The 14746-nt window shown below is 42.5% G+C and overlaps 1 protein-coding gene across 1 annotated transcript in view; it reads right to left on the bottom strand.

Annotated features, from left to right (window-relative positions):
• LOC120985919 (aminopeptidase N-like) overlaps positions 1–14746 on the bottom strand; it is a 126608-nt gene that overhangs the window by 57829 nt on the left and 54033 nt on the right. Inside the window, exons 6-9 of the mRNA XM_040414140.1 lie at positions 13685–13798; positions 9455–9598; positions 7375–7440; positions 6503–6568 (exon numbers count right to left, since the gene is read on the bottom strand). Of these exons, the coding sequence (XP_040270074.1) occupies positions 6503–6568; positions 7375–7440; positions 9455–9598; positions 13685–13798 (390 nt within the window). The remainder of the gene's footprint in view (positions 1–6502; positions 6569–7374; positions 7441–9454; positions 9599–13684; positions 13799–14746) is intronic.

Below are 14746 nucleotides of genomic sequence, written 5' to 3'. Positions count from 1 at the left end.
TAGAAAACTCCTTGGATGGAATTAGGGAGTTGAGGCTGGGTATATGAGAACCATGAGGAGCGGACAGGTCATAAATTAAACGCTTTTTATTTGTAAATTTTTTTGTGACAATCCCAATGGGACTGACTCTCCAGTAATCAAAAGGCACTGAGAATAAGGGGCCGATTAGGAAACCTTTTTGAAGTTCGGATTGGAGCAAGGAAGTTACAGAGTCGGGATCCCTAACTGCGGATAAGAGGTTGTCCCCTTCCCAGGTAGACTGGGGCAAAGCTACTAGCCCTGTGTGGAACCCTTCTGTGAAGCCAGCAATGAGGAACTGGACGAAGGAGGGCTCGTAATGGTCCTGTAGTAGAGTTGCGAGCAACTCTATGTTAACCCCGCCTAGTCAGGACTGCCTGGACCTTTGTGGGCAGGTAGTTTGGGGGTGGGCCCTAAAACAGATTGTACAAATATGGAGGGCTCGGCACTTATTGTAGTTGCAAGCCGCCAGATTGTAATTGTTACATATCTGATTCATGCCTAGCAGGACTATGGGTCTACCCAGTTTATCTAAATTTGGTACCTGCCTGGGGAGGCCTGACGGGTCTGGAACAGGAGTGGCCGAGAAGGTGGAGGCTAAATTAGGACACCAGTCAGATGTACAGTACAGACCAAAAGTTTGGACACACCTTCTCATTCAAAGAGTTTTCTTTATTTTCATTACTATGGAGGCATTAAAACTATGAATTAACACATGTGGAATTATATACATAACAAACAAGTGTGAAACAACTGAAAATATGTCATATTCTAGGTTCTTCAAAGTAGCCACCTTTTGCTTTGATTACTGCTTTGCACACTCTTGGCATTCTCTTGATGAGCTTCAAGAGGTAGTCCCCTGAAATGGTCTTCCAACAGTCTTGAAGGAGTTCCCAGAGATGCTTAGCACTTGTTGGCCCTTTTGCCCTTACTCTGCGATCCAGCTCACCCCAAACCATCTCGATTGGGTTCAGGTCCGGTGACTGTGGAGGCCAGGTCATCTGGCACAGCACCCCATCACTAAAAGTAATGATGGCCACTCTTTTTTCTTTACTTAGCTTTTTTTTTTCTTGCCATAATAGTACAAATTCTAACAGTCTATTCAGTAGGACTATCAGCTGTGTATCCACCTGACTTCTCCTCAACGCAACTGATGGTCCCAACCCCATTTATAAGGCAAGAAATCCCACTTATTAAACCTGATAGGGCACACCTGTGAAGTGAAAACCATTTCAGGGGACTACCTCTTGAAGCTCATCAAGAGAATGCCAAGCGTGTGCAAAGCAGTAATCAAAGCAAAAGGTGGCTACTTTGAAGAACCTAGAATATGACATATTTTCAGTTGTTTCACACTTGTTTGTTATGTATATAATTCCACATGTGTTAATTCATAGTTTTGATGCCTTCAGTGGGAATCTTTAATTTTCATAGTCATGAAAATAAAGAAAACTCTTTGAATGAGAAGGTGTGTCCAAACTTTTGGTCTGTACTGTATGCAGTATAGACTGGCAGGAAGCGCAGGAAGGGGCTTTAAGACCTACGAAATGCCGGCAAAAGAGTTCCATGTCTAGCACAGCCCAGTTGGTGACATGATTGAACTGTGCGATTGCTGCGGTGGCTTTGGCTGATAATGAGCGATGGTAATCATAAAAGGCGTAGCCGCCATACTTATAGCCCAGGTCGGTGACGCTATAGAGATACGTGTCCAGCTTCTCCCGTCTCCCCGGCTGGCCGGAACAGATGATGTCGTGGAAAAGGCTAAAAGCCAGGACAAATTCTGGGATGGAAAGCTTCTTGTTGAGACGGGCATCCTTAGATTTAAGGACTACGGACACGTCGCCGCAAGCGATGGTCTTATTCTCTGTAGTATCATGAGTGGTGATAAGTATGGAGGCCAGATTTATGTCTTTCCCTGCCAAAATGTCCTTCCTGATGTTCTCAGGAACAAAGTGGGCGGGGGAAATATAGGGGGTGCTGAGAACCCTACCTGGAGAGGGGCAGTGGGAAGTTGAGGAGACTGGCGCGGGAGGGGCCAGCGGCTCGGCAGCCGGAGCCCGGTTCTCGACAGCGAGGAGTCTAGACTGCATGTTGAAGACCGCGCTGGAGATACCGTTGATTGAGGCATGTAGTTGCTGGAGGGAGGTCTGAATGGAGGATATGGACACCTGCTCCTCAGCGGAAGCTGAAGTGCCGGTGACCAAAAGTTTATATAGCTCGACCTTCCTGGCGGAGGCTGGGTGACGAATGCCTCGGCGATTCAGCTCAGCAATTAGCTTTGGCACGGTCCAGTTGCGCAGTGACATGCAAGTAGGATGCTCGGAGACTTGGAACTCTGGCATGGAGATGGAGTCTTCAATGTCGGACATGTCAGACATGACTGGGCTGACTGAAATACTGAAGACCTGGAGAAGAAAAAAGATGGACACAACAAATGATGGTGATGGAGAATAAAGCAGATTAAATATTAGTGAGACAGACGAGGGAACGGAGAGGTGCTGCCGAGCGAGTCCCGGAAGAGATGAGAGCCGAACGACCTAGGGTGAACCAGAAATAGAGAGTGCGATGTGAACTACGTGGCCTGAAACGTGCAGGCGGTGGAGTTGGGAATGTGAAACCTGGCCGGCGTGGCAGGTTGACCCTATGGGAATTGGAGCAGCGAGACCTGGTTAGGGAGACAGGCAGTGACCTTGACTACGAGGCCTGAACTGGGAGGCTGCTTTATCCTGAAATTTAAGCTACGTGGCCTGTGACGTAACAGGCGAGAATTAATAGAACGTAAACCTACCGACGTGGCGGGTTATCCCTATGCGAATTGACTATGAGACCTGGCTGGAGAGGTCAGCGGCAACAAAGGCACGGCCTGGTTGATCCTAAAAAATTTTGAGCTACGTAGCCTGGGTCGTAACAGGCGAGAATTTAACAAACGTAAACCTACCGACGTGGCAGGTTGTCCCTATGTGAATTGACCATGAGGCCGGCTGGAGAGGCAGTCGGAACAGAGGCCTGATCTGGGAGGCCGCTTTTATCCTGAAATTTGAGCTACGTGGCCTGTGACGTAACAGGCGAGAATTTAACAAACGTGAACCTACCGACGTGGCAGGTTGTCCCTATGTGAATTGACTATGAGGCCTGATTGTTGGCAGGTGGTGGCCGAGGCCTGGCTTGGTTGGGCGGGGTTATCCGAGTGGAGAAGCGAATGGATAGAAAAGACGAGACTTGGTGGGGTGGCAGGCAGATGCTAGAGGGAGCAGAAAAAGATTTGTTTGTGTGACCAAATACCACTAAAAAGGCGTGCAGAGGCGACATGGAGCCGCAGAGGAACCGTACCTTGAAGCTAAGTGAGGAGGTAAAATAGAGGAGGTTCGCTGAACCTGGCGTGGATGACAATGGGCCGCGAGGCTGGAAGCAATAGGGAACGTATACAAGAGTAAGTAGGTAGAGCAGGAAAAAATGTGTAGCGCGGAAGGGGGTCCGGCGGGCCCGAGTGGAGCGGAACCGCGGGATTCACTCTCCACCCTCTGCCATACAGGGGAAAAATTTTTTTTGGGGGGGGAAATTTTATATATATATATATATTTTTTTTTATATATAGATGCATATACATACATGCATACATCCAACAATTGTTTAGATATCCTCTTTTTTTTATATATATACACATACCCAAACATATATCTTTATTAAAAATGATTATATATTTTTTTAAAACAGCCAAGAAATGTATGTTGAGTGAACGATTAGATAATTTAAAGTGGTAGGTGTGGATACATGCTCACAGTGACTTATTTTAAAACAACCCCAGACATGGAGATGACATGCTGCCTGTGGTTTCGCTGGCCTGCTTGTCTGATAGACATCGAGTGCTGGCCAGCAAAACCACATAGCAACAGGGGTTCCGTTCCCCACCCTGCAAGCGTTGGGGCCAGAAAGGAGCCATCGAGTGTCGGAAGCGTTTAGACATGCTGCGGCGTGGTTACATGTGCGCAGGCCAGGGAGGCGGACCCGTTGCTGCGAAACCAGTACGCTGAGGCCAGCCCCGGACCTAGCATCCCACGTGACTCTGCAGCACCGGCAGTGAGGAAGTGCGGTGACCGGCCGGGAGCGAGGGCGGCAAACGAAGAAATACTGCGGCTGAAGGGTAAGGAATGAGGGAAACGGGAGAAAGGGGGGTACTTACCCTGTAGCCGGAGGGATGCGGCAGTGGAGGCGAGGGACCCGACGGACCCTGCTTACCTGTAATGGCGCGCTGCGATGGGGGGCCTGACGCTCGTAGTGGAAGTTCAGCACCGGAAGAGCACGCAGGGTGTGAAACACCCCGTGTGGGTTATAAGCGAACCTGCGCCCCTCCCACAAATGCGGGCTGATTAACTCAGCCCTCTAATTAGTCTATCATTGACCCTGATGCAAATCAGTTTAAATTTTCAGTTGCTGGCGGTTACGTCCTGCTTTGGAGCCTTATAATGTAGGACGTAAGAAGCGTTATTGTTAAGAACAAGGGGCGTGGTTAGTGTCACATGATTGCTGATTATCAGGACACATCTCACTGCCCTAAGGCATGATGGGACAACAGGACCATGACAAACCAGGAGTAAGGATTCAAGCATGGGAGATAAGAGAAAACTGTAATGGTTCATGCACACAAACGTTTTTTTGCGTTCCGTATACGGGCCGTATTTTGATTCCGTATACGGTCCATATACGGAACTATTAATTTCAATGGGTCCGCAAAAGATGTGGATAGCACTCTGTGTGCTGTCTGCATCTGTTGCTCCGTTCCGTGGCCCCACCAAAAATTATGAGGCATGTCCTATTCTTGTCCGTTTTGCGGACAAGAATATGCATTTCTATAATGGGCCTCCTGTTCCGTTCTGCAAATTGCGGAAGGCACATGGGCGGCATCCGTTTTTTGCGGATCCGCAATTTGCCGACCTCAAAAAACGACACGGTCGTGTGCATGAGCCCTTAATGAGGTAAATTTGGAAAAAGAATGGGGAGCAAAAGTAATTGAAGTAAAAACTTTAGAGTGAAAAGTAGTTTATGGCAATCCAACAATGCCTTTTCATATCCCATGTTAGAGACTATGGATATCATAGAGGGTTCTTACTCTGCCAATCCATCGATTACTTGGTGGCCCATTCATTTAAATACATATCTATCCCGGCCGTGTATGTCTAGACGTCGTGTCTAGTGCTTAGCAAAGCCAGACCCACATTAATCAGCTGATCATAGGCTGGATTCTATTACAAAGTCGAAGGCGTTGTCTTGTGAGACAACCTTTTTAACCCATTAAGGACTAGGCCAAACTTCATGTTTTCCGTTTTCATTTTTTTCTGCCCCACCTTCCAAGAGCCCAAGGTTTTTTTTTCTTTTCATTCACATAGCCTTATGAGAGCTTATTTTTGTGGCACAAGTTGCATTTTTAATGTCACCATTTCATTTACCATATCTTGCATTGAAATATGGTGAAAACTGTTTTTTGGGGGATTTTATTCTTACTGCGTTCGCTATGTCCTAAAAACATGATGACTGCATGTGAGTCGGTACAATTACAGTGTTACCAAATTTCTATAGTTATTATTTGTTTTACTATTTAAAAAAAATATAAAATATGCTTTGCATCGCTGTATCCTGACACCCATAACTTATATTTCCATCCACAGAGTTTTGTGTGGTCTGTTTTTTGTGGGGAGATCTATAGTTTTCATTGGTGCCATTTTGGGGAATATAGGATTTTTTTAATTAGTTTTTGGTTAAAATTTTTGGAGGGCTAAGGTGACCAAAAAATGAGAAATCGGTGCATTTAAAAAAAAATTTCTGTTAAAAAAATTTACGCCCACATAGCCAAGATCGGACTTATCTCCTGATCTTTGTGGCCAGGTGTCAGCTGGAAGACCCTTTAAAATCTGATTATTTGAAAACCAAGTGCGGGAAGTTAATGCAATCCTGTTGAAAAGTTCTTTATTTTTGCATGAACACATATGGGCCAGATTTATCATTAGCTCAAGTCAGAATAATGGAGTGAAAAAGTCATGAATTTTTGCGCAATAGATTAAACTGCGCAAAAATGTGCGACTTTTATTGGCTCTGCACTATACTTGCCAGTTTTCTGAAAGTGGCGTGTTTTCTTATGTAAATGAATCTCTAGACAGGTTTACTATTGTGACTATTTAAAAAATTGCAAAAAAGTCGAATAAAAAGCGCAATTTCACTCCAGTGAGGACCATGCTTATATTATGCGACTTTTTATTAGAACATGCGACTTTTTCGTAAAGACGTGCGACTTTTGTAAAGCTGCTTACTGACGGATAAACTGCTACCGTCAAACCACATTTATTACAGTCTTAAAGGGCCGATCATAAATCTGACTTGGCTAAAACTGACTTTACCCATATGTGAAAGTGGAGTGAGCTGTCAGAGTCATGATAAATCTGGCCCATAGGCTTTACAATCTATCTAAGAAGATTGACCATTTATCTAAACTTACTTCTTGTAAGGAATTCCACAGATTATTATACACTGTATTTTGATACGCAAATTCTTTAAGGTAGGCCTAGGAAAAAGGTGACAAGAAAGTTAACATAGACAGCTGAATAATAAGGTTTCCTGCACATGGCAAAGCTATGTTAATATAGATTATATGCTATCATGCAACGTCATACTTGAATTCCATATAAAACTGGAGGCATGCACAGGTACAGTCAGGGAGGAATCGGAACTTATAGTGGTTCTGTAAATAAAAGCCTAAAAGTGGCCCCATGTTGCAGGCAGGTCCAAATTGACATAAGGCAGGGCCAATATAAGTAGACAGGTCATACCCAGAATTTCACCCAGGCAGCCCGCCAGAGAAGAGCACTGGAGCATTTGATTATTATTGGCAGTTTTTTCCTTGTAAATATTCTATGATCTACAGGTTTCTATGCATTATAGATTACTATCGTAAAGAAGGGAAGCATCTAGAAAAGATCTTCAGAAATTTCGAAGATCAAAATACTTATAGTGATCTTCATAACAAAACATGGAATGGGGGCCCCCGCAGCCACCCCAGATACCAGGTTACAAGAAAAGCTTATTTCAGTCAAAATTTTGTCCCCTGCATCCCTCTCTCTCCCACCACACCCTACCTATTGTGATTTTTTTTCTATATTTGCTTGAAAATATAGCATGAAATATAGAATGAAATTAGTGAATAAAGTTTACGTTTCGTCTTGTGAGAACAGAGCAAAACCCTCATTTGGTGGGCCCAAAAAGTGGCCTCTGTGCATACTACTACACATACATCCTTGGTTGCTTGCTAGGTGTGATTTGATTTAGAAATGAAGCTGCAGAAAATTATTTTGACAAGCAGGCGGTACTTACATTCAGTCCCTTTACAAAAAGTTCTTCAGTGAGAAATGAGGACAACATCCGAATAACCACTCCACCCTACAGTGAATGCAAGAGTAATGAAAAGATGATTACCATAGATAGTAATTTCCTCTTCAGTGTGCTTCTTGATGTGCTAGTGTTATCTACTGTGTGTATGATGCTTGTCTAAAAAGTTATCGCTGGTCAATAAAGAGCCGGCTTCCTCCTCTATATAGTGAATGGATGTCAGACTGTTAGAGGCAGCAGTGATTTCATGTTGCTTCCTGCCAACAGAGGGGACATTGTGGCAGAGTGTGGGAAGAGATTATAAAGGGATAAACGGGAGACCTGCTGTGACTACTGGGGTTGCAGTAACCATAGATGAAAGAGCATGGGGAGTCTCTGCTGTGACTATACATGGATATGAGGGAAGGAATCATGCTGTAAGTAGAGGGGGGGGGGGGAAAGAAAATGTCAGCTTTCATAACAGTTAGGAGGGGGTGGGGGCTGTAGAACCTGCAGGGGAAAGAGGGTGTAGGGGCTACAGAAGAAATGGGGCCTGCTATGTTTACTGGTGAAAAGTGACTGGGGTAATGAAAGTTGGTAGAAATGGATAGGCTATAGGGATTCTGTGTGTTTTTTATTTTCTTTCTTTTAAAATATAACCTTTTTTTTCTTATTCAAAATAGACAAAAAACAAGAAGAAAAATATATATCTGTGTATCTTTTTCATCAGAAGCCTAAAGTCATAGTAAAAAAATTATCAAAAACATTATTGTGTTGTTTGTTTTTCTTTTTTATATATGTATTAGAGATGCTGGTATTTAGGTTTAGATCTGTGTATGGGTGGTAGATGTGTTATCTTTCACACATCACTGCTCCAAACACTGTGTAAAAAATGTATCTTTATTATATGATTTATTTATTCACAAAGGTAGCTACTTGCTTAGGCTAACATTTTAGATACTGATACATTGCTTTGCTTATTTCTAAGTATACTAGACCACAGTATTATTTAATTGCTCTCTATTAGAGCTGCTAAACAATAGTGTTGAGCGCGAATATTCGAATTTCGAATTTTTTTCTCGAATATCGCAATTTCGAGATTTCGCGAATATTTAGAATATAGTTCCAAATATTCGTGAAATCGAATATTCGGATATTTTTTTTTCAAAAATAAAAATCGTACGATTATTTTAATCGTACGATTTTTTTTCTTTTTTTTTCCTGTATAAGGCAACGTTCCTATGACTAATAGTCATAGGAACGTTGCCTTATACAGGAAAAAAAAAAAAAAAAAAAAAATCGTACGATTAAATTAATCGTACGATTTATTTATTTATTTATTTTTTGCCTGTATAAAGCAATGTTACTATGGCTAGGCTAATATGTGTATTTTACGAAATTTCTTAATATTGCTCTAACTTTGTCTTTTAGAATATTCGTAATATTGCTCTAACTCTGTCTTTTAGAATATTACGAATATTCTAAAAGACGAAGCTAGAGCAATATAAAGAAATTTCGTAAAATACACATATTAGCCTAACCATAGTCATAGGAACGTTGCCTTATACAGGAAAAAAATAAAATAAAAATAATCGTACGATTAATTTAATCGTACGATTTTTTTATTTTTATTTTCCTGTATAAGGCAACGTTCCTATGACTATGGCTAGGCTAATATGTGTATTTTACGAAATTTCTTAATATTGCTCTAGCTTCGTCTTTTAGAATATTCGTAATATTCTAAAAGACAGAGTTAGAGCAATATTACGAATATTCTAAAAGACAAAGTTAGAGCAATATTAAGAAATTTCGTAAAATACACATATTAGCCTAGCCATAGTCATAGGAACGTTGCCTTATACAGGAAAAAAAATTGAAAAAAAATCCTACGATTAATTTAATCGCATATTATTCGCGAAAAATAAAATAATTACGAATATTTGATTTCGACGAAAATAATACGAATATTCATTCGAATATTCGCGAAATATCGCGAAATTGAATATGGCACCTCCCGCTCATCACTACTAAACAACTGGATTTAGCAGCTCTACTATGCAGAACATGTGTATGTTGAACAGTTTACCTTACTATAAGCGATGAAATCAAAAAGTGCGCTAATTTCTTCTGTTGTATTCACATCTTCTTCCTTTGAAGTGAGCGGATGAGAAGACGCTAAAGCATCGACACCCATCACTGTGTGCAGATCATTAAGCACTATCAGGTCTTTCTGTAATTGTCAGAAAACAAAATTCATAAGTACCAGAAATTCGTTTTGCCAAAATTCTATGTATTTCTAAAACAGCAAACCAATCTTTTCTGTTGATGTCTGTGTGGTTGAGTGTAGGAGGGCTTGCAGTTCATGTATACATTGTTGTTTCAGACAAAAGTCTTATAGTTAGTGTTTATTATTGTGTATCTTGTTATGCAGATATTTTGTTATCTTTAACACATGGATAAATGGTGGATAATATGCAGTATCTGGAAAAACTAAAGGACTATTAGACATCAGATGTGTCTACCCTTACCTTAGTTTGAATTTGAGTAAGGACTCTAAAGACAATTTTACATGGAGCAAATTAAACACAATAGCACAATATGCTAGCATACCTACTGGGTGACTGCAAATAGACATATATAGGATAGGCCAAGAGGTAAGGAAGGACACATCTGTAGCTAGTGGCAGGGGTGTATCTATCATGAGGCAAACAAGGCATTTACCTAGGGAGGCACTTGCCAATGGGGCGGCAGCATGAGAGGATGCCGAGCCCAGTACGTGGGACGCTCCCCGTTCTCACCATGAGGACAACGTAACCTCTTCCAGCCACATGACCGCTCCCTGTCAAAGAGCTCAGAGACTCGCCGTCTCCCTGTGAGACACGGACGCAGTGCAGCATGGACACTCGGCAGCGGGCACAGCGGCAAAATGAAGGCGGGCCGGAGACAGTGTCCGCAGAGCTGGCGGAGCGGAGGAGGGAGGCTTGGGGCTGCCTGCTGACGCTGTCTCAGCCCTCCTACTGGTTCGACATCTGGGTCTTCCTCCTGTTTTACCTGATCCTGTTCGTGTTCATCTACCTGCTGCCCTGAGTCGGTGAGTGGTGGCTGTAATGCCCTGTCTGTCCCCTGCAGTGTATGGACCACATAGGTGGGTGCCCCTACATTACAGTGGATCATGCCCTGTCTGTCCCCTGCAGTGTATGGGTCACATAGCTGGGTGCACCTACATTACAGTGGATCATGCCCTGTCTGCCCCCTGCAGTGTATGGGCGGCCTTTTATGGGTGGTAGCCTGTGAATATGCCTTTGCTATGGAAAGACACAAAGCCCTAACTGCCCCCTGTGATCATCCAGTCACCATATTTATCGCCAATTTAGTATTTATGGGAGTCCCATAAATACTAAATTAGCAATAAATATGGCGACTGGATGATCACAGGGGGCAGTTAGGGCTTTGTGTCTTTCCATAGCAAAGGCAAAGGCAGAAGTTGTGCTTTTTAAATTTTTTGAATAATGATAAAGCCATTTTATTTAATACATTTGTGCTAATTTCTGTGTTGGTTGGAGGGGGGTGAGGGGCAGTATTACACAATCTTTATATATTTTTTTTATACATATTGTGTAATACTGCCCCTCACCCCCTCCAACCAACACAGAAATTAGCACAAATGTATTAAATAAAATGGCTGCCTGTATCATTATTCTAAAAATTGAAATAGTGCAACCTCTAACACAAATGTATTGTAAAGAGGAAGGGGTGGGGTTTACAGAGGAAGGGGTTTGGCCTTGACAGGAAGGGATGGGTCAAATTTATATTAGGGTGTGCCCGAGTTTAGTCTCGCCTAGGGCAGCACAAAACCAAGATACACCACTGGCTAGTGGTACTGTATACATACAATAGATGAAAGGGGATACCATAACAAAGATTAATATGGGCCTAGCCCATTATTGTGCCTGGTTTTCCCACCCAGGCCAGAAGGGTCTTGTCTTTTGATTTTCTTCTCTCACTTGAATCCTTGAAGACCCTTGAACCAGTTTCCTATTCACATTTGACGGCAGTGCAGTTGCTCATGCACATGTCCTTACCAAATTGTATGAAAGGGGCTGGGACCAAAAAGGAGTTTTACACCACTGATTCCAGTTTTGTAATGTGGGTGGAAAATTGGATTTGGCTAGCTATGTTAATGAGTTTGACTCCAGATTTATTGTTGAGACTTTTTTTAAAAGTTGTAAAAATAGTCGCAATCTCACTCCAGTAGGAGGGTGGAGGAAGAAAACTGGAGTATCTTTTCTAGGCAGAAGAGTTAGGTTTAAGGATAAGACAAACTTATCAAGCAACATGAGATATTTGATAAATGTGTCATAAAGTACACCAACGTAGATTCGAGCAAAATGGACTTCAAATATTCCCCTCATAATAAATTCCCCTCTTTATCTCCAAGGGTCTCATAGCAGTTGCAGGGCTTCTTATACCGTATGGATTCACTTGATACCCTTGTGCATAGCTATAAGGGTTGCAGAAGTAGTCTTTGTAAATCGGATCCACTAATTTGCAGCCCCATAATGCACTCAACTATATAAGGAAAGAGCATGCTGATGTTTATTGGAAATATAATTGTTACACAGATCTACCTCCCTGTATATGTTAGTTTATGTTGTACATGCTGTACTGTATAAGCCATTGCATGTAAGATGGGACCACCCACAATATATATGAAGGGAATATTCACAAAATCAGTGAACTTTATTTCAGTTTTCCCAAAATCAGCTCCACAGGATAGGTGATAAATCTCTAATATGTGGGGACCTCTTTGATGGATCTCCTTTATCAGTGGGTGTCCGGAGCTCCCCATTCCCCATCACTGCATGACTGCAGTAAGGCTACATTCACATCTCCAATGTTTACTCCAGCAAAAGGAACAGACTATCGAGTACACTTGCAGCGTCCCACTACATGTGTGTGGGCACTGCTTAAAAGCACTTTTTACCCTAAACTATATTATGCTGTATTGTGTGACTTTGTACTAATTTATCTGCAGAATCTACATCCCACCACTAGATGGGGATAAAACGTAGGTTCTATATATACCTAGGTCAGGCCTAGTGAGACAGGGACGGGGACAGGTCAGTGGTTGTGAATTGATTAGTCAGTCTGCTGAGAGTGAGAGAGTGCAGATCTAGCACTTCTGCTCTGATGAAAGTTTAGTTCAGAAAGGGACAAAAGAAAAGACTTAAACATCCAAAGGATAAAAGCCACAAATCAGGCATCCAGGACCTTTGGGATATTCAGGTGAAGGATACCATAGCCTCCAGCAACCTCACCAAATTACACTGATACAGAAAATATCTGGCTAAGCTTAAATCAAGCCTAAGAAAGCCTAGGAACAGTGGATTTGCAGATTTACTCTAATACCATCAAGAGACTGTATTTTGTACTGCTGCAACCAAAGTCAACAACAGTAAAAGTTGTGAGTTGCATCTTACCACTGTCTACCTCATTATTACCACTATTGGTTGTACCACCATTAACGGTACTGGCGTCACGACAAAAACCATCAAGGGACTCAGCCGCAACAAGCACCCTAAGCACCCCTAACATCAAGGGCACCTCAACCACCATCTTGGCTGATGCTTCCCTACCACAGAGCGTGCCCCGGAGGATTTCGTGCTGTCCACCTCAACACTGTACTGCCAGCCCAGGGAGGCTTTCTGCTAACCGTGAGTAAACTGATGAACTGTGTTTTATTACTTGACCCCTCATCGGTCCACCGTGCACCTCACGTGTTGCCCCTGCGCTACTGGCTGGCTGCACACTGTATGTGGCATAGCCGACCACTGCTGGGCATTGCCGGACCTCCTTTAACTATAATGCGATCTGGCAAGTTTCCAGCATAAATGCTGTCTTTCTGCTGGAGAAATACTGAATGCTGCTGTATTTCTCCAACAGAAAGATGGCATTTGTGTCAGAAACCTTCCGGATCCCCAAAGGATCCCATTAAAGTCTATGGGGATCCGGCGGTACCTAACAGGGTGCAGCTATGCCATATACAGTGTGCTCCAGAAGTCTGTTCTTCTGCCGGAACAGAGAACGGAGTACACATTGAGAAGTGAACGTAACCTAAGGAGAAGTTTGAATAGAGGGGTGGTCAAACATGTGCACTACTAAGTCTATGTGAGTAGTGTGGGTCCCAGCTTTGGGGCCCCACTTTATAGGTGATACATGTCAATTATTTGACAACTCTTTAAATTATCTCATCTCCATTAACTATCATCTCTCATTCAGATATGTTATGTTACTTTACAAGAACATCTTAGCCTACTATGTGCCAGGTGGGCTCTGCGTAGTCGGATCCCAAATATTCCACATACGTGGCAAAACCTTCATTCAGCCACAGATCATTCCACCATCGAACTGTTACAAGATTTCCAAACCACTACAGAGAAGAAAAGATATTGTTAGCATGGGTATAAATGTATTCTGCTTAAAATGCACCATGTTTAGCTGACTTTCATTGTGGACTGATGTTTACATACCGTACATAGAATTTTATAGGTGAAGCCTGTAATCTCTAATATAGTCATATAGGTTCACCCAGGGTAAATGAACAGTGAATGAACATGCTGTAGACAGGTTAGAATCCGCATAATACTTAAAGGGGTTGTCCCATGAATAATGTAAAAAATTAAAATACGACATCATATAGTGCTTGACAATCATTCATTGCTCTGCTAGATTTATATCAAGGTGACAGCTCAAGGGGAGTGTCTTTTCTACTGCAGCTAAGGGGGCGTGTCTCAGCTCTCCCTATCACAGCTCAGGGGGCGTGTCTCAGCTCTCCCTATCACAGCTCAGGAGGCAGTTAAAGGATGAAACTGAGCATGTGCGGCCTTCTCAGTGAGCAGGTCAAAGAAATAAGAAAAGAAACAAACAGCAGGTGGCGCTATACAGATACATTTTATTGACTAGTGCGTATACAAATTTTTTTATTACATGCAATTATAAAGGTATTCAGATCCTGGTGCTGGTTTGAAAACTGTAGAATATTTTTCGTGGGACAACCCCTTTAACTTTAAGGCCTCCTGCACATGACTGTATCCGTTTTGCAGTCCGTAAACCCAGATCCGCAAAATACGGATGAGACCTGTGTGCATCCTGAAATTTTCATGGGGCCCACTGTAAAAAAAAAAGCCTATTCTGGTCCACAAATCGGATAAGAATAGGACCAGTTCTATCATTTGCAGCACAGATGCACAGATGCAGACAGCACATAGATGACATCCAACACAGACCAAAAATAATTTTGTGTGCATGAGGTCTAAGTCAATTTGTCTGAACTGTTTTTTCTGTTAGTTTATGATTTGACATGTAGTAAATCATATCA

Source organism: Bufo bufo, chromosome 1 (assembly GCF_905171765.1).
Source record: "Bufo bufo chromosome 1, aBufBuf1.1, whole genome shotgun sequence".
Lineage (NCBI taxonomy): Eukaryota > Metazoa > Chordata > Amphibia > Anura > Bufonidae > Bufo > Bufo bufo.
This window is presented reverse-complemented; position numbering and strand designations above follow the sequence as displayed.